General features: G+C 43.3%; 1 protein-coding gene across 5 annotated transcripts in view; it reads left to right on the forward strand.

The window, feature by feature from the left end:
• PRDM2 (PR/SET domain 2) overlaps positions 1-24,127 on the forward strand; it is a 117,727-nt gene that overhangs the window by 31,863 nt on the left and 61,737 nt on the right. For all 5 annotated transcript variants that reach the window (XM_044237213.1, XM_044237208.1, XM_044237209.1 and 2 more), the window contains exons 4-6: positions 1,831-1,934; positions 13,973-14,125; positions 20,065-20,191. In XM_044237213.1, the coding sequence (XP_044093148.1) occupies positions 1,831-1,934; positions 13,973-14,125; positions 20,065-20,191 (384 nt within the window). The remainder of the gene's footprint in view (positions 1-1,830; positions 1,935-13,972; positions 14,126-20,064; positions 20,192-24,127) is intronic.

Consider the following 24,127-nt stretch of genomic DNA (forward strand, 5'->3'; position numbering starts at 1 on the left):
GAAATATCCACACGCCCGCCCCCTGTCCTTTGTGACTTCGCCTGAGTATTCCCTCCCACTGTCTCCTCGGGGCTCTTCTTCCTACTGCGTGTGCTGGTCCCTCCTCTCTGATTTCACTGGGACTGGAGTGTGAGTGCGCTGTTAGATTTAATTTCATTGTTTTGTATTGGTTTTCCCATCTGCCCCCTTCGTTGATAGCGAGTGCCTTCGTTTCTTTCCTCTGTCTCCAGTACCCCACCGTTCTGGACCATAGTAGTTAGTACTTGACTGAATGACCACCTGCGTGGATCTGAATGCTTCTGGCCGGAATTTCCCATTGAATGCAAACCCAGCTTTTACTGGTTTTTTTCAGTGTTGTTTTTGTGCCCTAATCTTTAGACAAAAGGCTAATAAGGAAGCAAATTATAAAAATTTAGTCAAAGTATAGTTTTGGAATAGCTCATGTTTGTATCCCTTTTTGTTTTTTTAAGGTGTATTTCTGAGATTCCTGTTCATGTGTATGTGTGTGTGAATAAAGTGTTAAAATGCTTTTCCTAATTCTCATTGAAGAATTTTTCAGGAAATTACTTGAACAGTTATATATATTTTTTTAATTTTTAATTTTTAATTTTTTATAAACATATAATATATTTTTATCCCCAGGGGTACAGGTCTGTGAATCGCCAGGTTTGAGCAGTTATATTGTATCATTCACATGAAGGTGGTTGACTGTTCGCTCCACTAACTGACTGTTAGCTTTGTTAGAAATTGTTCATAGGGGCGCCTGGGTGGCTCAGTGGGTTAAGGCCTCTGCTTTCAGCTCAGGTCATGATCTCAGGGTCCTGGGATCGAGCCCCGCATCCGGCTCTCTGACTTTCGGGGAGCCTGCTTCCTCCTCTCTCTCTCTCTCTCTCTCTGCCTGCCTCTCTGCCTGCTTGTGATCTCTGTCAAATAAATGGATTAAATCTTTAAAAAAAAAAAAAAAGAAGAAATTGGATTCATAGACCTGCAGAAGAGGGACATTTGAACCTCCTAGCTGGACAGGACTGGCTCAACCTCCACCTTCCTTCTGTGCATCCTCTGAGAGCAGAAGATGCAGGAACATGTCCAAAGGGCTCTTGTCAGTGAGCATCACCCTGGGTGCTGCTTTCATTGATGCCAGGGCTGTCTCCCGCCGTTTGGCCCGCTGCTGCTTCAGCTCGTCCGCCTGCCTTCCGGTCAGTGCCCAGAACCCAGGAACAGCCCAGGAAGACGGCGGGTCAGCGGCAGGAGTAGCTCTGGGCTATTGGAAGCTCTGCGGAGGGCGTTGTTAGAGCAGCTTAGGTTTCAGGAGACTTAGCTGGAGGGGAGAGGGTGTTCCACTTTGAGCAAACTTCAAAAATACCATTCATAAATTGGCATTTCCAAGCCTTTATAAAAGCAATTCATGTTCATTGGAGACCATTTCAAAGCTGTAGAAAAGTAGAAAGAGGAGTTTTGAATTATTTCTAGTTTCACTCCTTTCTCCTGTTTTTCTCTTTAGTTGTGACTGTGCTGTTCTCTGGGGATTTGTGATTGTACCTTCTGGGTAATTTTACATGTGCAAAATAGAAACAAATATAAACCATTTCTTTCCTACTGATAAAACAATGTAGGTTCTTACAGACTATTTGGGAACTACAGAAGAATATAAAGAAGAAAAATAAAAATCTTTGTGGAAGACTTGATTTCTTCTGACTTGTCTCCTTTGACCTGACATTATCTTGCTAATTGCTAGCCTTTTAACTATTTTGTGAAACAGAATTGACTTTAACGCTTCAATCTTTAAAATAGCTACAATAACATTATAAAAATATTGCTTTTATTTTCCAGGTGTCTGGGCCACTAAGCCAATTTTAAAAGGCAAAAAGTTTGGGCCATTTGTTGGTGATAAGAAAAAAAGATCTCAGGTTAAGAATAATGTGTACATGTGGGAGGTAAGAATTCTGGCTCTTTATCAGTGTTCTGTACATTTTTTGAGAAATCGTTTTATTCTCTAAGGATTTGACATTGTGAAATTAAAAGTCATCTTAGTATGTGCTTTAAAATCAAGAATATGTATTTTTCACTACACTTGATCTTAACCTAAAGGCTGAGAAGCGAAGAATATATATTTTTTGGAAGATTTATTTATTTTAGGGAGAGAGCTGGAGAGAGGGGGGAGGGGTGGGCCGGGAGGAAGAAGGGATGCAGACTCCCTGCTGAGCCGGGAGCTGACCTGGGGCTTGATCCCACAACCCGCCCCCCCCAAGATCATGACCACAGCCAAACCAAGAGCGGGGTGCTCCACTGACTGAGTCACCCAGGGGCCCCTCAAGAATATTTTTATTAAAGAGAAAATGTGTTTCTTTGGACACAGCTGCTGTTGACATTTGTCTTTTGAAGCTGCTTGGCTGTCCTCAACAATAAATGTCTGATCTACTTTTGAACATTACCTTGTTCAGGGTGTTCCGCTGAGGGCTGAGACTTTGGTCTGTCACTTTGCAGGCTTGCAGACAGACACCGTAAAAGGCACTCCAAGGTGGCCACAAATAGAGCACCGCTAGGGTCTTCTCTGTGTTTTAGGAAATAATCTCTGTGTTGCTGGAATATTCCGAGCTGGATATATTTAGCACGTGGCGCATTTATATTTAGTGCTTCGGACTCCTCAGAAGACTTTCAGTTTTGTTGATTTCACGTTCTGGCGAGGACGCTGGAGGAGCGCGACGCGATAGCGTGTTCCTTACCGAGGCGAAGCTGTCAGGAGCGGAGGTGCCCTGCTCCTCCCGGGTTCCGGGCGGCTCATGCAGAGCCAGAACCCCTGCCTCCTGGCTGGCAGCGAGGCGTTGGCTTCAGATCCTCCCTTTAGCTTTGTGACTCTCTGGAGTACTTAACCTCTGGGCCCCAAACCCTCAATTTAAAGATGGGGTTAAGGGGCACCTGGGTGGCTCAGTGGGTTAAAGCCTCTACCTTCAGCTCAGATCATGATCTCAGGGTCCTGGGATCGAGCCCCGCATCAGGCTCTCTGATCAGCGCGGAGCCTGCTTCCTCCTCTTTCTCTGCCTGCCTCTCTGTCTACTTGTGATCTCTGTCTGTCAAATAAATAAATAAATAATCTTAAAAAAAAAAAAAAAAAAAAAAGATGGGGTTAATAAAAAATACCCAGGATAGCCAGGAAGATAAAGCCGGTTCTAGCTATTTCCTGGAGCGCTGTGTGCAAGTTCAGCATTTACGTGCAATTTAGTTCAGATCAGGTGCTCTGGGGAAGCTGCTCTTGTTCTGATAGGATCTCAGCTGGTGTGGCTCCTTTTCAAAACAAGGGAAGTTTTTTGGCGATTAGAAAAGCATTTCTATCAGATAGTCTCGAATTGACTCACATCTCTTTCACACGTAAACATATACAGGCCTAAATATAAAATCTGCCCAGGAAATGTCTGGATACTTTCCATCGAGAAGTTCTGTGACATTTGTACATCTGAGGTATTTTGCTGTTGTGTTCAGTGTGACCAGCAGTGTTGCTTAACTTGAAGATTTCCTGCAGTTTCTTCCAGTAATTTTGAGTTTGTTTGTTGTGAGTCCCTTGCAGTAAATCTGATGACAGTTAACGCCTGGCGGCCTTAGGAAATGAGGATTTTAATCACATTCTGCTGTTTCACTATTGCTGAGGTAGAAGAGTGCTGTATTTGTAGAAGAACTGCCCAGCCAAAAAATGATACTAATTACTCAAGATAACGCCTGAATGATTAAAAATGTCTTGACCACAAAATTATGCCCCCAAGTAAACGACATTTTTAATTTTAGAAATTTCCCAAGGGAACCGACAAATGTGTTCCCCCAGGTTACTATCTGGAAACCAGGAAATGCATTGCTTAGTTCTGTGTGTATAATGCTAAGCTTAAACAAATGTCATGAATATTAATATTACCCTAAGTTTGTTGTATCTGTTTTACCCAACATAACGATTGGGAGATTTTGGGCATAGTATGTAAATGATTAATACTATGCTTTGTAGATAAAGCTTCATTTGTATTGACATTGGTGTGTAGTAGGAGTTCATACTCAGCTTGGTGAACATTGTAATTTAGAGCCATGACCTATTAGCTGTTGTATTTCTACTTATAAGTGCGTTAATACTGCCTTGCTAACTTAAGGTACTCTGTTTGTTATACTGCAGTTGGTGAATCCTACGACATGGCCAGTTCTTGTTAGTTTTAAAGATTTAGTTCTTGTCATGGCTGACTTTTCCTTCTTAAAGTTAAAAAAACAACTGGATGTCATTCAGGTAGTTCGGACTACAGGGTACAGCCTTCTGTTAAAATAGAAGTAGATAGGATCTGACATGTATGTAGAGGTATGTGTAAGGCAAAGTATAGAAAGCATCATTTAGAATGTATATATTTCTTCTAGAGAAAAAGAAACACCAAGTAAAATTTAGTATATCCCCATTAATTTATTCCAACCTTGGTCTTAGCCTCAGACTTGCATCAAAATGCCTCTTATTAACTAACAAGAACTGCTTATCATTAAAATCTCATCTTGGCTTTTGTTCTTCCATTAAAGCCCCTTTAAAACCGGCTTATCTTTTAGCAGCCTGGTCTCTTGCCCCAGCTAGAACTCCATTTTCAAGCTAATCTAAGACAAAGTGTTAAATTGCTTTTCTTGAGCCTTTGATTATCTAACACAGTCTTAAGTCCTCTAAGCTTTCACTGAAAACATTCTATTAAATCAGAAACAACAGAAGAGAAACGAGTATCCTCAGGGTGAATGCACAAAACAGTCAGATTCTCCTAAGAGGAGAGCATTCTTTGAGCAGTTTCTGGGGAGGAACTGCTTGCTAGCAGGGGAGCTGCGGTGAGTCCCCCCCGTGTCTCCCCCCCCAAGCCATCTGCACTATTCTAACCACTTCTGACAAAAGCCTTTCAGATGCACTAAATGGGTCTCAGATCGCTTCCCATGAGATGAACTTCTGGGTGGTTTGCCTGTGAATTGTTCTAGTAAGTTTTTTGTTTTTTTGTTTTTAAATAGACTTTATTTTTTAGAGCAGTTTTAGGTTCAGGGCAAAACTGAGCTGAAAGTACAGAGAATTTCCCACACCACCGTCTCCCCCGCTACGGCGGCAGACTGGTGCCTCTGTTAGTCATTCGATGGACCCGGACTCGCGCCCCGTTATCACTCAAGATTCCTCGTTTTCCTTAGGGTTCCTTCTTGGTGTACATTCCAATAAGTCTTTTTTAAATTATAAATGTAATACACGCTCATTGTAGAGTAATGTAAATAATACCATAAGCTATAAACAAGAAAGGAAAAATCATCTGTGAATATTTTGGTGAACATTCTTCTAAGTCTCTGCTCCTCTGTTTTTCTTCTGTCCCCTCCACTGGTGGGTACACAAACACCATATATAGACACCGCACGCCATTGAGATCAAACAGCGCATACGGCTTTGTGTCGGGCTTTTCTCTTTCAGGATGTAGTGGACATACCCATGTCTCTGTCATTATTTCTTACGGCCCCCTAGAATTCCATTGCATTCCTTCCACTGTTGAACCTGTTGAACCTTTAAATAGTTTTAATCTTTTCATGATATTACCAGTTCTTCTGAGTATGAAGCTTACTGTTTTATACGTGGCTGCTCACTTGTTTGGTTATCTTCTTAAGATAAATTTCTGGAAGTATAATTCCAGAAGTCCGAAGTTATGTACATTTTCATATCTGGTGAATTTTGCTAATAGACCTCCAGAAGGATTCCACTAATTTACATAACCACCAAAAGTACATATTTTTCCCTAGCTTTTGAAAACCTAGTATTGTTAATCTTTTTTATAGTGTTCCCTCCCCGTCCTGCCCCTAGCCTCATTCTTACAAATGAAAACTGATAGTTTTTTTTTTTTTTTTTAAGAATTTATTTATTTATTTGATAGAGGCCAAGAGAGTGAGCACAAGCAGGGACAACAGCTGGCAGAGGGAGAAGCAGGCACCCTGCTGAGCAAGGAGCCCTATGTGGGACTCCATCCCAGGACCCTGGGATCATGACCTGAGCCAAAGGCAGGTGCCACCCATGTCTCCCGAAAACCAATAGTTCCCTGGTTCTATTTGCATGACATTCATGTAGGCAACAACTTTTGAGTCGGGGATGGCAGGAAGATGTAGAATTGTGTTTCAACTAAAATTGTTAAGTTCTTTCTGTATAATGAGAGGACTTTAATTGTCTGTACCGTTAGCATTTGATGTTAGCAAGTGCATCCCCTCGTCTTTGCTAGCTCAACACTTCTAATTTCAGATTATTTCTAAGTTAAAAATGGAGGCAAGAAGAGAAAAGAGAGTAGAAAAGTCAGTCAGCTGATCCTGTAGAACATTTTTTCCAGAAAGTACTATTCAGCTCTTCTTTCCAGCTTCTAACCCGCACGAGGGTAGTACTAGAGAAAAAGCCCGGGGTCACATGGACGTGCAGGCTGCCACCTGTTCTTTACAGCCCTGCAGCTATGAGTGGTATTTACATTTTTTTAAACAAAAAATCAAATGTTTCATGACACGTGGAAATGATAGGAAACAGAGATGTCAGCTGATGAATCGAGTTGTATTAGGACATAGCTGCACTCATTCACTTGCATGTTATCAGTGGCTGCTGTGGCCCTGTGCTGGCAGAACTGACTGGTTCTGATAGGGACCGCGTAGCCTGCTGAGCTGAAAATATTTATTGCTGGTCGTTTACCAGGCTTGAGAAGCGCACCTGTTTAATTTTTAAATTTGTATTTTGGGATTGCCTACAAGTTTGCTTATTGTAGTAAAATGTGCCACCACCCATTGGATTCCCCTGTATTTCTCTTATTCTAGAATATTCAGAATATTTCAGATAGAGTAATGTATTTAAATAGTTCTAAAAAGAAGCCTTTGGTTTTCTAAAGCAATCTGAGCAGTGAAGTAGTTGGTGCTAAAGATCCATTTTCGTCTGTAGCCTCCAGGGAGTTATTTCCGTGGGGTGGCAGTTTCGGTTTGTTTTGTTTGTTTAATTAATTAATTAATTAATTTGACAGAACAGACAGAGATCACAAGTAGGCAGAGAGACAGGCAGAGAAAGAGGGGGAAGTGGCTTCCCACTGAGCAGGACCCGATGCGGGGCTCGATCCCAGGACCCCCGAGATCATGACCTGAGCCGAAGGCAGAGGCCCAACCCGCTGAGCCATCCGGGTGCCCCGTGGGGTGGCAGTTTTAACGGTCCTTAACAAGCCCTCCAACTATCTAATTCTGTAGCTCAAGAATGGCTGGAATGTGAACATACCAAGAAGAAGGTGTGGTATTTTCCAGGTAGCAGTGTTAATAACTTAGGAAGATGTAACTTTCATTAAATATTTTCACTGAAATGCTCATATACCAAGTGAGGCTGTCCTTTTCTTCTTTGTCTTACTTTTCGATAAGGATAGCAAGCTCCTCATAGGTTTATTTGGCCCAAAATAAGAAGACGTTTATGAAATTACTTGATAGAGATGAATATGGCTCAGTAAATATTAGTTGAACTTGAACATAAGAGAAAAACACTTGTATGATCTTATAGAGGACTAAAAACATTTGTAATATGTATTTGTAGTTGAGTACTTTTTAAAAAGATTACTGGTCTTCATTTTTGCTTAGAATTTCTTTCCCTTCTAATGTTAGAGAGCATGGGCTGTATTTTGAACCAAAAACCTAGAATAACTGTGTGTGGGGGGGAATCCTGAAACTGACTTCTGCAAGCTGAGTTGCTGTTTACTTACAGAGACGCTCTGCCTGTTGGGTTTGTAGAGATGTGAGCCTCCCCTCTTCCCTTTACTCCTTTTGTTAGTCTTTACTTTTGTTACAAAAGACTAACAAAAGGAGAAAAGGGAAGAGGGGATGGTAGTAGATACTGTCTGTCTTCCAGGAACACACGGGAAAAGTGGGAAACGGTGTATAGATCAAAATATTGAAAATTCCAACAAGCTAAATCCCCAGAGAAATAAAGGTGGAAAGGAGCCTCAGGAGCATGAGCCTTCAGGAGAGGTTCTGTCCCGCCGTTAATAATACATTAGAGCTCTTTGAAGGGCAAGTCCAGAGAATAGCCAACAGAATGGCTTTATCTCTGTAGACTCGTAATTTTGGGGGGGCTGTTTGGATGCAGAAAAGACCTGTCTCTGCCTCAGAGTTGGTTCAGTATGAGGAGGCATCCTCAGTGCCCTGCTTAATTCCGGGGAGTGATTTCTTTCAGAGTAAGTTGGTTACTCTAGTTGAGAGTGGATAAGGACCTCACAGGCCAGCAGCTGAGGATTTGAACGATGGACCTTTGCATCAACTGAATGAGAAGTTTTTCGGTTTATGATTTTGAATTAGCGCATGTAGAGTAGAACAAGTAAATGATAAGGAAGCTAAGTGAAAACTCTCACCCCCCACCCATGAAGTCAGCGTGTTTAATAGTTTGGTTTGTTCTTTGCAAAATGTTCTTTATGTGTCAGGAGGCTTTAATTTTGATGCATTTTTAAATTGGAGTGTGTACTGAATTTTGATTTTATGGCTATTTCACAATGACTGGATTAAATTGAATGGAAGTTGAGTGGCATAAAGATGTTGTTGTGTTTGACAAAGAGTTAACATCCAGTCTGTGCTCGGTGGTTAAGGGCAGAAAGGAGGTCTGGTCTCGATAACAGAGGGAAGGTGGAGGGTAGGAGGAAGGGTTTGGAAAGAGGAAAATTGAAATGGAGGCATAAGTGAGGGAACCAGGTTTGAATCTTGGCTCCGACTTTCAGTGACTTTAGTATTCTAGTAAAATTACCAACCTTCCCTAGTGTCTTATTTTTAAAAAGGGGCTTCGTAATGTTTCATAGGGTTCTTGCAAAGGTTAAATAAATAAAAGAACACATTAAGCATCTAGCCCTATGCTTGAGGTGGACGAGTTCCTCCTCCTGAGTTGTTCTTCTCCAAGTAGGGAATTTCCAGCTGAAGGTTAATGCGTAAGAATTGTCTGTATATATGTAATCAGGTACCTCTGCTTTGTTAAAAGGGACTGTTTTATAGATTGAGTCAAGAAAAATTATTGATTATATGAAAATATTTTTTGGTCATTATAAAGATTTTAGAAATAGATTTGTTGCATATCATTTGTTGAGTCTGAGCTAGAGTCGGAGTTTTACCTGCCTTTGCATTACCTTTGAGGGAAAGGAAGGGATTCTGGTTGGTTCTCCTGGTGCTGCAGCACTTTCGAGGTCTCGTACTGGTAGTTAACACTCAGCAGAGCGCGGGCACATCTCAATGTTTGGGTTTTGTGTGTCAGGCACTGAAGTGAATTCTGATTGGGAACCAAGGTTTGGCCCGCTGAAAGAGAAATTGTATAAAAACACGTTTTCATCCCCGTTCCTAATTATGAGATTAGATTCTCAGTAAATATGAGAAAGCTACGTACTTTAAAAAAAATGTGTGTGATGATAATGATGGCACGAGGAGTGTCAGCCGGCCTTGGCTGCCTTCAGTGACGCTGGGGCTTCCATGCTGGAGACGGACGTGGTCTCCCCACCCACATCCATTTTTACTTAGAGATTATACTAAGTCAGCGGAGGAAAGGCAGGAAATTCAGCTAAGCAGGAGAAAGAAAGAAAGATGATGGGTAATCCCACTTCTCAGAGAAAACCATTACTAATGGGTTCGTGTATTTAGAATCAGGTAATTTTTCTCTTCATGTAGTCCTATGTTTAATTTTTTTTTTTTTTTTTAAGATTTATTTATCTGTTTGAAGGAGAGAGACAGAGCACAAGCAAGGGGAAAGGAAGAAGCAGACTCCTTGCTGAGCTGGGAGCCTGCTGTGGGACTCAATCCCAGGACCTGGAGATCATGACATGAGTTGAAGAACCATCTGAGCCACCCAGGCGCCCCTGTGTTCTTATGTTTAAAACAGAGGTGGTGAGGGCACTTGGGTGGCTCAGTGGGTTAAGCATCTGCCATAGGCTCAGGTCATGATCTTGGGGTCCTGGGATCGAGCTCCACGTCTGGCTCCCTGCTCTCCCTCTGCCCCTCCTCCTGCTTATGGTCTTTCTTAGATAAAATCTTTAAAAAAACCCCAAAAGAAAAAAAATGGTATCATCTTAAACCATGCTTTCTTTAAGTGGCTTTATTCATTTGTCAGTAGTTTTATGACTGTCTTTTATACCAATAAAAATATTCCTCCAGCTTTTCGTTGGCTTTGTTTTTTCTTCCAATTATAGAAATAATGTGTGTTCATTGGAAAAATTCTTATGGGTTATAGAAGTATGTAACAAAATAGAAGATTCCACATAAACCAATTGTTTACACAAAAGTACTTTTTAATGTCTGTTTAGTATTCTGCTATGTGCATGCATTATCATCCTGAGCTAATCCATTGTGTTTTCCACTTGGCAATTAATTGGAAACAGTCTGTATTAAAAGACACTGTTGTTCCTTTTTTTAAAGTTTTTTGTTTTTGTTTTTAAAGGCTTTATTTATTTATTTGTCAGAGAGAGAGCGAGAGCACACAAGCAGAGGGAATGGCAGGCAGAGGCAGAGGGAGAAGCAGGCTCCCCGCCAAGCAAAGAGCCCCATGTGGGACTCAGTCCCAGAACCCTGGGATCATGACCTGAGTCAAAGGCAGCGGCTTAACCGACTGAGCCACCCAGGTGTCCCATACACTGTTGTTCTTGTACATATATCTTAGTATAATTGCCAATTATGTCATGAGAATAAATTCCTATAAGTGTATATGCTAGCTAAAGTGTGTGTACATTTTAAAACTTTTTTTGTTATGGGCTACGAAATTCCATCCAAAGAATGATAACCAGTTTATTCTCTGATCAGCATTGTGTGTGGGGATGTTTGCTTTCTAATCTTTTTTTTTTCCCTCTTAAAATCTTTTTTTTACCAGTTTGATAGGTAAAAATTATTTCATTTGAAGTTATTTTTGACTATTATATTTCTAGTTTAGTTTAATGAACTAGTTTAATTAAACTAATTAAACTAATTAAATTAATTTTAACTGATTAAAGTATAATTTTTTTTTCATGAGGTTTTGGCCATATGTGTTCCTTTGTGAATTATTTCTGTACATTTAAAAAATTGAGGTGTTCCTCTTTTTCTGTGAAATAAATGTTTTAGTTTAAGTATGACTTAACTAATGTTTTCATCCATTTTGAAACAAAATGAACCATACATAAATAAGGAATTCACAAAATGGACCAGCAGAGGTCTGTGTTGACCTGGGGGCTAGGAACTTTGGGCACAGTTGGTATTGTCATCCTCAGGTCTGTGGGCAGACTTGGTGTCTCTCCCCAGCTGCCTTCTTTGACTATCTGGGGTTTTCCAGTACCATCTCTGTTCGACCTGTTGGTTTCTGCATCTGTGTCAGTATGTCCGTGGGGAGTGAGTAGGACTGTGCCATCCACTGTGATAAATCGAAACAATACTTTTGATCCCCAAGCTAATAAAAAGTAACAGAGACAGACTGCAAAGTACAATTACTTCCTTTCTCTTCTGTCATTGGCAAACATGACGGATGTCTTTTAAAGATTTTAAAGTAAAGCCCCCTTGCATTGTAAAAAAAAAAAAGTCTTGCATTGGGATGCTGTTTCTCTCTCTTTGTAACATGCAATTTGGGGACTTCCCTTTCTCTGAAGAGAGGGGAGTGTGTGTGTGTGTGTGTGAGCAATTCGAAAAGGGATCTAATGTGACACGGATAACTTTTCTTTAGCGTGGTGCAGGTAGAGAGCCAATTTCTGAATAAACTCAGGCGACAAAGGATAGTGAAAATACTCTCCTTGGTATGGCATCTGTCACCTAGCTGGTGGTCCTTACCTGAGGGCAGCAACACATTCGTACTAACAGCATCCTTTTATCCTTTCCGTACTTAACTCATTGAGGGCCCTACCAATGCCAGGCTCCGGTCACATCTCAGGAGTGCTCCAGTGAGCGAAAAGGCTGACGTGGCTTTTCTTCATGGAGTTAATGCTCTGGTGTGAAGATGCAGTCACTAAATAAAAGAAGGAAGGAAGGAGATGATCTCATACTGTAAAAAAGTGTAAATGCTATGAAGAAAAATAAACCGGGGATATGGCTGGGGGTTGATGGGAATAGAAGGATTTGTGGTTTTAACTGGGATGGTCAAGGGAGGTGCTGTTAAGTATGGTCTAGGTCAGACAGATTTGGTTTAAGTAAGTGGGTCATTTCAGGAAAGTCCAGTTGAACTCGTGATCCTCATTTTCCCCATGTTAAAAAAAAAAAATGAACCTGCTTCATAGGGTTAAATGATATGATAACAGAAAACGCCTGACATCTGACTGCCACCAGGGAAGCAGAATGGTCCGTACACAGTGAGGGGGGTGCCGCCTCCCGATAGACACAGGCTCGGCTACGCTGGCATGCTCGAAAGGGCTGAGAGTGGGGGCGCCTGGGTGGCTCAGAGGGTTAAAGCCTCTGCCTTCAGCTCAGGTCATGATCTCAGGGTCCTGGGATCGAGCCCCATATCCGGCTCTCTGCTCAGCTGGGAACCTGCTTCCTCCTCTCTCTCTGCCAGCTTCTCTGCCTACTTGTGATCTCTCTCTCTGTCAAATAAATAAATAAAATCTTAAAAAAAAAAAAAAAAAGGCTGAGATGAAGAGTGAGCGCTTTGTTCCAGAGGGAAAGCTACGGTTAAGAAGTGTGTGTCATGTGGGCAGGAGAGAAAAGAAGAAATGGGGGGGGGGTGGTCATGGCTTTGTATGGGGAGGGAAGAAATGGGAGCAATGAGAGTCTTTCCTTTCCTCCTCAAGAAAAAAGTAGAAGACGTAGTTCTTTTGCTTTATTTTTGACAGGTCTGTCAGCAATTTGTCCTGTGGTTCTATTTCAGTGCCTAATTCAGTGTTTTATAGTCTAGTTTGGGGGAAGTAAAGTACACACACACACATACACGTACACATATATAATATACACATATATACATACATGCAAAGTATATATGTGTATATTAAAGTATACATATATATGAGATTATATATATGTATGTTTGCTTATATATGTGCGTATATGTGTATGTGTGTATACAAAGATAAAAGTTAGAAATAGTTTCTAATTAGATTTTCTGTAAAATGAGGGAATGAGAAGTGCCGGAAGCATGGCGAGGGTGGGCGGGGACATTGACTGAGAGCGGATGAGTATGTTTGATCTGAGTCCTGAAAGAGGGGTCGCGTTACTGGTCTTCTCTTTGGAAGGACCCCGATACTTCCCGGAGTATGTTCCTAGCACCAGAGTCCTAACAGATGATTAGGTAGAGAAGGTTTTGGGGGGGTCGGCTGAGGCTGCAAAAGCATCGTGTCCTGTCATCCACGTGGAGGTTCACACTGCACGTTCACTCACTGAAGCAAAGGGACCCGCTGAACCGTGTAGTCCGGCAGGATGGGGTCCCCACATTCGACCCGCAGAACCACCCAGAACACTCAGGGGACTTGGGTGCTGCTGGAAGCTCACTCTCTTGACACGTTACATTTAGGAAATAGAGGTCGCACTTGTCTTCGTGTGCACATAGTATTTGCAGAGCCCTGAGAGATCATTACACATATTTGCTGTCGTTGTTGACTTTTTTTTTTTTTAAAGATTTTATTTATTTATTTGACAGAGAGAAATCACAAGTAGACGGAGAGGCAGGCAGAGAGAGAGAGAGGGAAGCAGGCTCCCTGCTGAGCAGAGAGCCTGATGCGGGACTCGATCCCAGGACCCTGAGATCATGACCTGAGCCGAAGGCAGCGGCTTAACCCACTGAGCCACCCAGGCGCCCCTGTCGTTGACGTTTAGGAGAAAAAAATGACTCCAGCCCAGGCAGAGAAGTGACTTAATGAGGATTACCAGTTTTGGATCTCCTGTTTCCAGTTTTTCGTTTTCTCCATTGCTTGTTTTGTTTCTGTGAAATGTAGAATGTTGTGTATCTTGAAGAATTGTTTTGAAAGTTGAAAATGGAAACATTTAAGAGACCCTCCTGTTTGAACAGCAGTGTTTCCTCCCTTCCTCCCCCAAGGTCTATTACCCAAATCTGGGATGGATGTGCATTGATGCCACGGACCCAGAGAAGGGGAACTGGCTGCGGTATGTGAATTGGGCTTGCTCCGGAGAAGAGCAGAATTTATTTCCGCTGGAGATCAACAGGGCCATTTATTACAAAACTTTGAAGGTAAGAGTGTTGGGGCTGGTCTGCTGTGAGTTACTCTGCTTGCATTTTTGTGACAGACAGTAATGACTCTGCCGGCCTTAAAAGGATTTATGTCTGAAAGTGGTTCATCAACACATGGCAGGGTCTTTGTTTTTAAATATACAGTTGCCACTGCTTTGTGTGTACCAAAGCATGAAGATTGGGTTAAATAATTACATGCTGTATCTTCATAGATACTGATGAGTTAAGCGTGTGGCAGCCACTTCCCTCCTCCTAAGATACAAATGCACCAGCAACTGTCCGACTGGCAGATTTATCCAAGCGTAGGAGACCCATCACTGGCTGCGGGGCTTCTGTGTTAACTGAAAACACATTCTTGGTCTTCAGTGTCAGTAACTGTGGATTAGCTTTTCATTTCCCTAGATTTTATTCAGAATGGAAGTTCAACAGAACGGGTTTCTTTTTGCCCAGTTTTGGTTTGGGGACATTAATCGGTGAGATGAAGAGATGAGGAAAGTCATCTTCTAGAGTTTGTGGTGAGGTTGGAGGTCACTGGGTGCATGCAGGGCAGTTAGCATGAGGCAGCGTTGAGTGCGGTTGCCTTCCTGCCACCAGCAAGTCCCTGGCTCTGTCCCTGTCCTCATGTCCTCTGAGAAGGTGACTCTGCACTGATCCTGCATGGGAATGTTCTCTAAAGAATAGATACGTTTACTAAAATTGCTGCGTTCCAAGTTTCTGTTTATTCACTTCCATTTAAGAATGTCCTAGATTGGGGGACAGTCCGTGGAGACACATGATGAGCAGACTTGAAGACAGTGGTCAGCCTTGCAGCATGGTGAATTTTACTCATATGGTAGCGCTGGCACTTCTGGAGATTTAGTTAACAGCAGTTTGATTTTCCTTTGCTGTGTTTTTCCTGTCATCATTAGCCAGTTGGACTGCCTTTTATTTCATATACACCCAACTTCTTGCTTCTAGAGCCTCTGGGAAATAGATATATATTTTTTTGTGGTATCTTCTCATGTAAAACATCTTCCTTCCTTCTCATTTTCTTTCTTCTGGATTGGAATAGCACGATCTCCTAGTCGGTATGACTGCACTGCTGTTATACTGCAGTTTGAAGTTGGATTCAGAACCCGATTCAAGAATTCATTCGTTGTTTCTCAAACTGATTTAAAGGGAGAGGTACCTCTGGTTAAATTGGTGAGGCAGAATCCTGATGGAGGGGAAACAGCAGTGAGGGGCTAAGTGGGAGAGGGGATCAAGGGAGTGGAAATGAGGGTCCAAGGGAGAGCAAGCCCAGGGCGATACTCAGACGCTTTGCATTTCCTTCATCAGACTTCCAGTTAAAACATGTTCATCTCTGGTAGCAGCTCTGAGAAATGCTGAGAATGGGGAGAGAATAGGGTTTGGGAGAGTGAGCTCTGAAGCCAGACTGCCAGATTAAATCTGGGCTTGCTTTTTGACCCAAGGCAAGTCACTGGGACTTTACTAGCCGTGTAACCATAGGCAGGTCACCTTTCTGTGCCTTCGTTCCCTTATTTGTAACATACAGATAATTACAGTTTTGACCTCATAGGGTTATTGCGATAGTTGCATAGGTTAGTAGAGGTAGAGCGCTAGTTCGCAATAAGGCTAAATGCTAGCTGTTACTTTTGGTGAGGTGGTACAGTCCTGTGGTTCAGAGTGGGGACTCTGGAGCAGATTGCCTTGTGAGTGAATTCTGGCTTCTGGATGTGTGACTAGGAGAAGTTATTTAACCTCTCTTAGTTTTCTCATCTGTAAAAAATGGAGGTCATAGTACAATTAATACAGTTGTTGTGAAGGTTCAACAAGCCACTAGTTGTAAGGTTCTGTGAACAGTTCCTAGCCCAACCTGAGTACTCCCAAGTGTTAACCAGTTGTACCATTGCTATTCTTTTTACCTGTCTTTGTTTGAAATAACATAGTTCTGTCTTTGCAGATGTCCCCCAGTCCTGACCTTTGATGTTTGCTCACGTACGCACAAGGCCTTTCAGATTCTTTGCTAGTGATTATCTCAATATAATCTTCTAGATTAAGCTTTCTGTGGGTTAGGTTTTGTAAATAACTTACACGTGATGTTCCTTTGGGCTCTGTATAGCCTTCTCAACTATCACCCAGATAATTAGGAAATCTCCACACTGCCCTTGTTAAAAACTATTTTAAATTCCCAAAAGTTTGATGTTAGCCTGCCCTCCGTTCATTCATCTCTTCATTAGTTTGATAAATATTTAGTGAGAGTCTGCTGTGAACTAAGTACTTCTATTGTAGTGAGCAGAACAGACAAGATCTGTGGTCTCATGGAACTTCAATTTGTGGCTAATATACAATGAGTAAAATTTTAATTTTACAAAATTATATAATTTTATGTCTGTTCCCTGGGAAGACAAGACATATAAACCCTGTCCTTCCTACCCTGCTAGCATGGGAAGGAGCATCACAGAAAGGTCTCTGCGGGAAAGGCAGTCTAGGAAGAGGGTCCTGGTGGAAGCAAAAGCCTTGAAGCAGTAATAAGTTAATGTTTTTTATTTTTTATTTTTTTAAGGAACAAAAAAAAGGCTAGTGTGTCTGGAGCAAGGAGAGGAATGGTAGATGAGGCTGGTGAGGTGGCTAGGAGTCAGATCAGGTGGGGCCTCGTGGCCCACAGGGAGAAGGATGAATTTCAGTCTTGAGTTCACCTCTTTGAGAGCTGAGGGTCTGACCCGTGACTTGGAAGAGTTTATGCTGGCGAATAGACTGTAGGTGGCTGAGCGTTGACGTGCTTTGTGTTTTCTTGTAATTCTAGAGTAGTTCTCTTATTTTGACCTAGTGTCAGGAATATCTATTGGAACCCTTGCCTCTTCCTAATTGGTCTGGTAAATTTCAAGTTTATATTTACTGATATTTAGATAGGAAAGTACGCTTGGTTCTGTAAGCCTGTCAGAACTCACAGGAAAAGTTGAAAGATCTTGAAGTCATCTTGTTGTTGTTTTGTTGAACATCACAATACAATACATAAAAAAGAGGTTGTTTGGTCTTAAACTTTATTTTTTAAGATGTGTGTTTATATTTCCTGTGTTGAAGGACATAATTTTTCTTTTCTGAAATTTGACTTACAAAATCTCAAATGGGCTAAGCAGTGAAGAAGAAAAAACAATGTAGTACCGAAGCAAACAAGCACTGATTAAAATATATATATATATTATTTTCCTCTTCATAAAGGTCTCTTAGTTGTGTCACTGTTTTACTATGAAGTGGGGAAGTGATTAGCTCTATAATACAGTGATCATCTCAGCTGCTAGCAGTTTTGAAGGTGTTCAGTAGCTAATAAATCAGGTTGCTCTTAACCTAGCTGTTCACCAGCTCCTAACCTAGCTGTTCCTTAGCTATTTCAAGATGTTATATTATGGGGCACCTGTGTGGCTCAGTTGGTGAGGCGTCTGCGTTGGCTTGGCTTGTGATCCCAGGGTCCGTGCATCAGGCTCCTGGCCCAGTGGGGAGTCTGCTTCTCCCTCTCCTTTTGCCCCTCCCCTGACTTGTTCTCACTCTATCTCAAATAAATAAACTCTTAAGAAAAAAAAGAAATGTTACATTAAATTTAAGAACAGATCCCGTTGTTTTATATTGTGTTTTGCAACAACAAAGAGTACCCTCCTAAGTAAAGAGTTCGTGCTGATACTTATCTTCAGGCAGTTGCTAGTACAGTCAGTACTCTGCAGAAGATTGCAGTGGAATGAACAAGGAAACTTTAAGCCCTGAGTCTCAGAGGTATGTTCAGAACGTCCAGTGGGTGTCTTTGTGTTAACGCAAAATGCTGTTTGGGTTAACGACATATTGGGAATACATATTTCCTCTCTCCTTCCTGTGTTTCTTTTTTACTTTGGTTTTATTGAAGACATCACTTATTTCTGTGAATGCCAATCATTTCAAATGTTACAGGATACCACCATTCCATAAATATGTGACTTATAACAGAAAGAGAAGCAGAGTATACATTTGGAGCTACAAATAGTTTATTTAAATAATTAGCTCATCAGATTGCCAAAAGTTATCTGCAGTAGCTATTTCAACTTATTAAAAGTTATATATTAGATTTAGTTTTTTGGTTTAGGTGTAACGGATTCAAGAAGGGAAATAAGAGTACACTGGTTTAAAGATAAGAAAATGGCACATTTTAGTCATCTGTGGGGCGCGGGGGAGCAAAGGAAACAATAGCTTGTTCTTTTATTTTAAAGAATTTAGACTATCTTAAAATTCAGACTACATTAACCGAGTTCTATAGAGAATGAAACAAAATAAAGTCTCCTTTCAAGGGCTTTATTTAGACGAGAAGGTACCTTAAAATGAGGAATTACACTTTCTAAACTGGCATCTTACGTGGAATTCACCTGCGTCCAAAACCGAGGGCTTCCTCTTTCATAATCCTAGTGCAGTGATCAAAATCAGGGTGCTAACACCGGCGCCGTATTTCATTAGCTCATCTATACACCTTACTCACACTTTGTCAATTGTCCAGCCGTGTCCTTAGAGGAAGAGAAAATTCAGTTGCATTCAGTAGTAATGTCTTATCAGTCTCTTTAGTGTGGACAGTCAGTCAGTCTTTCTCTTGTATGGCCTTTCAGTTTTGAGAGAACTGGTCAGTTACTTTGTAGAATGCCCAGCAGTTTGGGTTGTTCATATGTTTCATCATGGTTAAGTTGCGGTCATGCATTTGGGGTGGAGAATTCCAGAAGTGATGATAATCTTTCCTGTGCCTTGTATCAGGAGGCACAGGGTGTTGATTTATCTCATTCTAAGGATACGGTTTTTACCTTTGTAATTCATGTTTATGGGGAGATGTTTTGAGACCATGCTAATACTGTTACACACAAAACTTATTCCTACTAGTTTTAGCATCTGTTGAGGAATCAGTTATTACTGCTATGATTACCAACGGGTGGTTTTCTAATTCCATAATTTGTTTTTCTTCGGTTAGTTGGGATCTACTTTAAGGAAGTTTTTTCCTTTTTATTTATTTACTTGTTCATTCATTACATTTATATCAGAATGGACTGATGTATTCTTATTCGCTGGGTTTTATGTGCAATTTTACTTGTGTTGTTACCCTCGGGACGTTTTGAACAGATGAGTCATTGTGAGAGAAGCCAGAGCCATGTCCTTAAATTCTGTTTAGGAATGTGATCGTCCCACTCGGTTATCCTCTTCTTTAGGATCTTCTGGGTGCAATCAGCGTGGTGGCGGTCCGTGTCCTCACCACTCCTGGCTCTTTCAGAGTTAATGTTTTAGGAGCATGGTCCCTCTGTGGTATTTATAGGCACTTCCTTCTGCATTTAAAAGTTGTCCGGTAAGGAGGGCAGGGCAGTGGGTTCTTCTTGGACCCGAGCAGGCTGGCGGCGGTGCCCGAGCGCAGAGTGCGGGACCTGCCTCTTCTCCCGGCGTTCCCGCGGTGTCCGTAGCGGTGCGTGTACAAATGTGCCGTGACTTCCAGGTCCTGCGTGCTGCACTCGCTCCTGGCATCCGAAACGGACGCGGGTAGTTAGCTTTCAACACTTCTCCTTCCAAGCCGCCGCCTTCTCTTACCTTGTGCTTTACGTTTCTCCTGAGCCTAGATTTCGGGGGCAAAATGGTTGCGTGTCTTATTTTTCCTGCTGCGTGGGCAGTCGTGAGGCTTGGAACCGTGAGGTTCGGTGAGGTGGGGCCCTGCGGAGTTGACAGCGGAGCCGCAGGTCCGCCCGCGCGATCCCGGGGAGAGGAGGCGGGCCGGGAAGTGAGGTCCTCCCTCCAGCAGAGGGTCCCTGCCCGGGGCCGCCCAGCCCCGCGGCCGCCAAGGGTTAAGGAGCCCTTCCTGCCGGGCTGGCCTGGCTCGCCGCCCCAGCTGGCAGCGCCGCTCCCGCCCCGCCCCGCCCCGCCAACAACCGCCGCTCTGATTGGCCCGGCGCCTGTCTCTTCTGTCCCCGCAGCCAATCGCGCCGGGCGAGGAGCTCCTGGTCTGGTACAATGGGGAAGACAACCCCGAGATAGCAGCTGCGATTGAGGAAGAGCGAGCCAGCGCCCGGAGCAAGCGGAGCTCACCGAAAAGCAGGAAAGGTAGGCGCCCGCGCCGCCCCGGCTCCCCCGCCGCCGCCTCCGCCGGGCCGGACCGGGGCCCCGGCGGCGCCCGCGGCTCTCGGTGACCTTCTCCGGCCCGGCCCGGCCCCGGCCCGCGATCCCGGTCCCCGGGCCCCCCTCCCCCCGGGCGGCTGCTGAATCACGGCCGGACGCCGCGCTCGGGCTCTTGGCTAACTTGGGGCCGCGGAGACGGGCGCGCGAAAGTGAGCGCATCGAGCGCCGGGAGGCCCGGCCGAGGGCGACTTGTCACTTGGCTCGGAACCTCGGAACAGCGCGCTCCGGGTGGGAGCGGCGGCCGGTCTCTCCGGAGCCCTGCGCGCCCGGTATGTTCTCGGCTTTTTGTGCTGTTCGCCCGCGAGCGCGTCCGGAGAGGGTTGCGAGGGTGACAGTTCCAGGTCCGCAGATTCGGCGGCCTCGGGGCCGGCCGGGAGCGCGCGGGCAGGGCCGGACGCCGCCGCGCTGCCCCGGGCCGCCGCCCCGGGCCGCGCCGGGCCCTGCCCCTCCTCTGGGCGCGGGGCCGGGCCGGGACAGGCCCCGCCACTCCTCCGGCTCCGCTCCGCGCCGGGCTGGGCCGCGCTGAGCGCGATTGCAACACTCGGGGTGGGCGAAGGTCTGAGCGCGCCGGACCTTCTCGAAATTAGGCCAGGAACAAAATGGAAGTTGAAGAGTGCAGTTGGGTCACTCTTGACTCCACTCCTGCAGCTTTATTTTGTTTTACGGTGGTTTCGAACAAAAGATAAAGCGTAGTCACACTTAAAAAGGGGAGGGGATAATTTCTGGGTAGGAGAATAGTTTGGTTGGATGTATCCTATTTCCAGCTGGCATTCGGACACGTTGGGATTTTTTTTTTTTTTTTAAATAAGGAATTTTAATGTGAATTCGTGAATCTTTCATCGAGCCCAGTTTGAATATATGCCAAGGCACGGTATGGTAGTTTCTTAGTCCTGCAAATCCTTTTTTGTTCGTTTGGGGTTTTTTTTTTTGCCTGCCTTAGGTCTTACGTAAATTTTTGTAGTCATCACAACTTAGGGGTCCGTCCTTTACTCAGAACATTGCCACGTGAGTTGTGGAAATCACTGTAAATAAAATCGTAAGGTAAAGTTAATTTTGGAAGAATGCAAAAAGAATGTTTTAGGCAAGAAGTCAATTGTGGTTTTTTCCATTACATACTCTTTGTATTTCACAGTGTAATGCGAATACAACTAACTCATTCAAGAGAAAGTTAGTGGGGTCTTTTCCTAAATACATGTGTTCTGTTTATCAAATGTTACTTCACTGTTGTTTTAGGCCATTAAATGCTTTGCTCCTGTATCAGATGATCTGGGTCTAGAAAATTCCCAAGTGTTTCTTCTACTGCTGTAATTATTAAGGTTTTTGTTGTTTTTAGGCTTAGAACATAATTGTTGGCAAAGCGTTTACATATTTCAGTTTGTTCCTTTATTTAGTGTTCATTTGTAAGTAATGCCACCAGTCTTTCCAGGTAAGTTGTGATTTGTTTACAGGGGTGGGAGTTGGGGTGGGGGGTGGGGGAGATCTGGACTCTGCTACTAAGTATAATGAATGATATGTTTAAATATATTCATAGCTTCCTAGCAGCTTCTCTCAGGTTTTTCTCTGTTCAGCATATTTTGGTGTGTACGTTTAGAACATTTCATCTCCCCCCCCTTTTTTTTATTGATCTCTAGATTTTTTTTTCCTGCTCATTTCATTGGATGTGGAGAAAAAACTGAAAATAAACTTTGTGTTATTAGTGATACATGAATCAACACATTTACATTTTTATAAACCTGCCTGGATTGCTGGGTATTTACGTTGAATTAAGTAGTTCATGTTATCCTGTTATTATTTTTGTATTTACTCTGGGAAGCATATAATCCACTGAGTCTTAGGTTTTAATGAAACCATTTGGATGAAGCTCACTCTGGGAACTTAATAGTCTGTTTTGAACAACTTACTGGTAAAGAGTCCTGAAGTTGAGCGAGTTTAAATAATGAGTAAAACCTTCTTTGCTTTCAAATTAAATACTTGGTGAACACTAATTTATAGCTTGCAAAGACCTGAAATAGAGAACTTTTTATTATAACTTGGTTCTGTTTAGGTCTTATGTGTGACCTCAGACACTTGAATATTTTTTCGGGTGGTGATATCAGAGAGTAAATCAACACACATTTCATTCAGTAGTTAACTTAGGAATTCTGAAAGCCAGATGTTGAAGACACGCAGCTGACAGGTAGACCGACAGTGGACCCAACTTCATGTTCGTTACAGGCAGAGAGAAACAAAGGGCCGAATTCTTCAGAGTTCTGGGCCGCGACTCCTTTGCAGGACAGCTGCTCTGCCTACAGCTGTGCCTTGCATGTGGCGCCTTTCAGAATTCATCCCGTCATGAGATCATGAGGCGTGTTCTGGGCAATCAGAAGCCCCACTTCCTTTACAAAGTGGCCTCTTCTCTCTCTCTCTGTCTCTCTTACTCTTTCATTCATTCCGTTCCTGTTTAAGTCCCTGCCGCGTGCTAGGCACTCTGCAAGGTTGAACAGTGCTGTGGTGAGCAGAAAAAAGGCAGTGACTCTTGTCGTGTCCCGGGAGTCTAGTTGGGGAGACTGACATTAAATCAGGAAGTTCCTGGTCCGCACCTTGATGGTTGGCATGGAATAGGCCTTTGGAGTATGTTGGCTGATTTGCAAACAAAACCCCACACAAACCTTGTAACGAAGGAAGAGAACGCATTGCTCGGAGAACATAGTTCATATGGTCTCTGACCAGGGAGCATGCAGTTTTGCCATGGGCCAAAGATGTGCATACTTGAGGTGTTTAAAACGAGAATTTTGAATTCTCAGCTTTGTGATTCATCCCAACTTCTTACATGTCTGAGCAGCCCGTCAGGAGATGGAGCATAAAAATTTCTTGGTGGGGACGGCAGGTAGAGAAGAAGGGAGGGTTTCTTAGTGTCTGATGCTTCGGTTGCTTTGATTTGCACCACAGTAAGATTGTGATTGGAGAAGTAACATAGAAGGGCCATAGAAGAATTTATCATCTTCTTGATTTGTGTCCTGTTTGTTACTGTGAGAAAATAAAGAGATTGAACTTGCTTGTTAGCAGTAAATAATGATTATTGGCAAAAGTTCTTTTAAAACACAGACTATAATAGCAAATTTGATGTTTCCCTGCTGTCTCCTGGCCACAGAAGATCCTTACCTGAAGTTCTTTCATTCTCAAAAAACAGTAGTGGCTCATATACCTGGACTTAGCGGAAGGAATGTAGAACACGGGATTCCTGGGTTTCTACCAGGTGTGTGACTGGGGAAGTCACCTCACCTTTCTGGGGGACAGTTCCCATAACTTTAAAAACCGGTGTTTTAACATGGGAGGGTCTCTGTACTGCCTGGCCTCATGGGGTTGCTGTCAAGAGCAAACGAGATAATAAAAGAGAGTAGTTAGCGCCGTGTGTGGGTCCACGGTGACCCGGGGACAGTAAGGGCTACCGAAGGAGTGGGGCTGACGGCTTGTCTCTTGCAGAGGAACTCTGGAGTTTGTGACTCATTTCATCAGTCAGTATTTACGGAGGATTTCTGTGGCCCAGGCAGTCAGTGGGCCTCGCCACTCTCCGCTTCCGTGGCAGAGTCTCGCCCTTTGCCAGTTCACCCTGATTTTTGGCCTACTTCTAACCTATTGACTTTTCCGTTCACAGCAAACTAGAGAGCGGAATTATTTATAGCAGCAGACAGTTTTTAGAGCTGATAGCTGGCCAGTAAGGAAGGCGGTTTATGACAAAACTGGCAGTGAATTGTGAAGAGTATGTTGCTCCTTCAGCTTCCTTGAGAGGTTTAAATAATCCTTTATTAGAAACTGTAAGTAGGGACGCCTGGGTGGCTCAGTTGGTTAAGCGGCTGCCTTCGGCTCAGGTCATGATTCCAG

The sequence above is a fragment of the Neovison vison genome, chromosome 2 (assembly GCF_020171115.1).
Source record: "Neovison vison isolate M4711 chromosome 2, ASM_NN_V1, whole genome shotgun sequence".
NCBI classification, from domain to species: Eukaryota; Metazoa; Chordata; class Mammalia; order Carnivora; family Mustelidae; genus Neogale; species Neogale vison.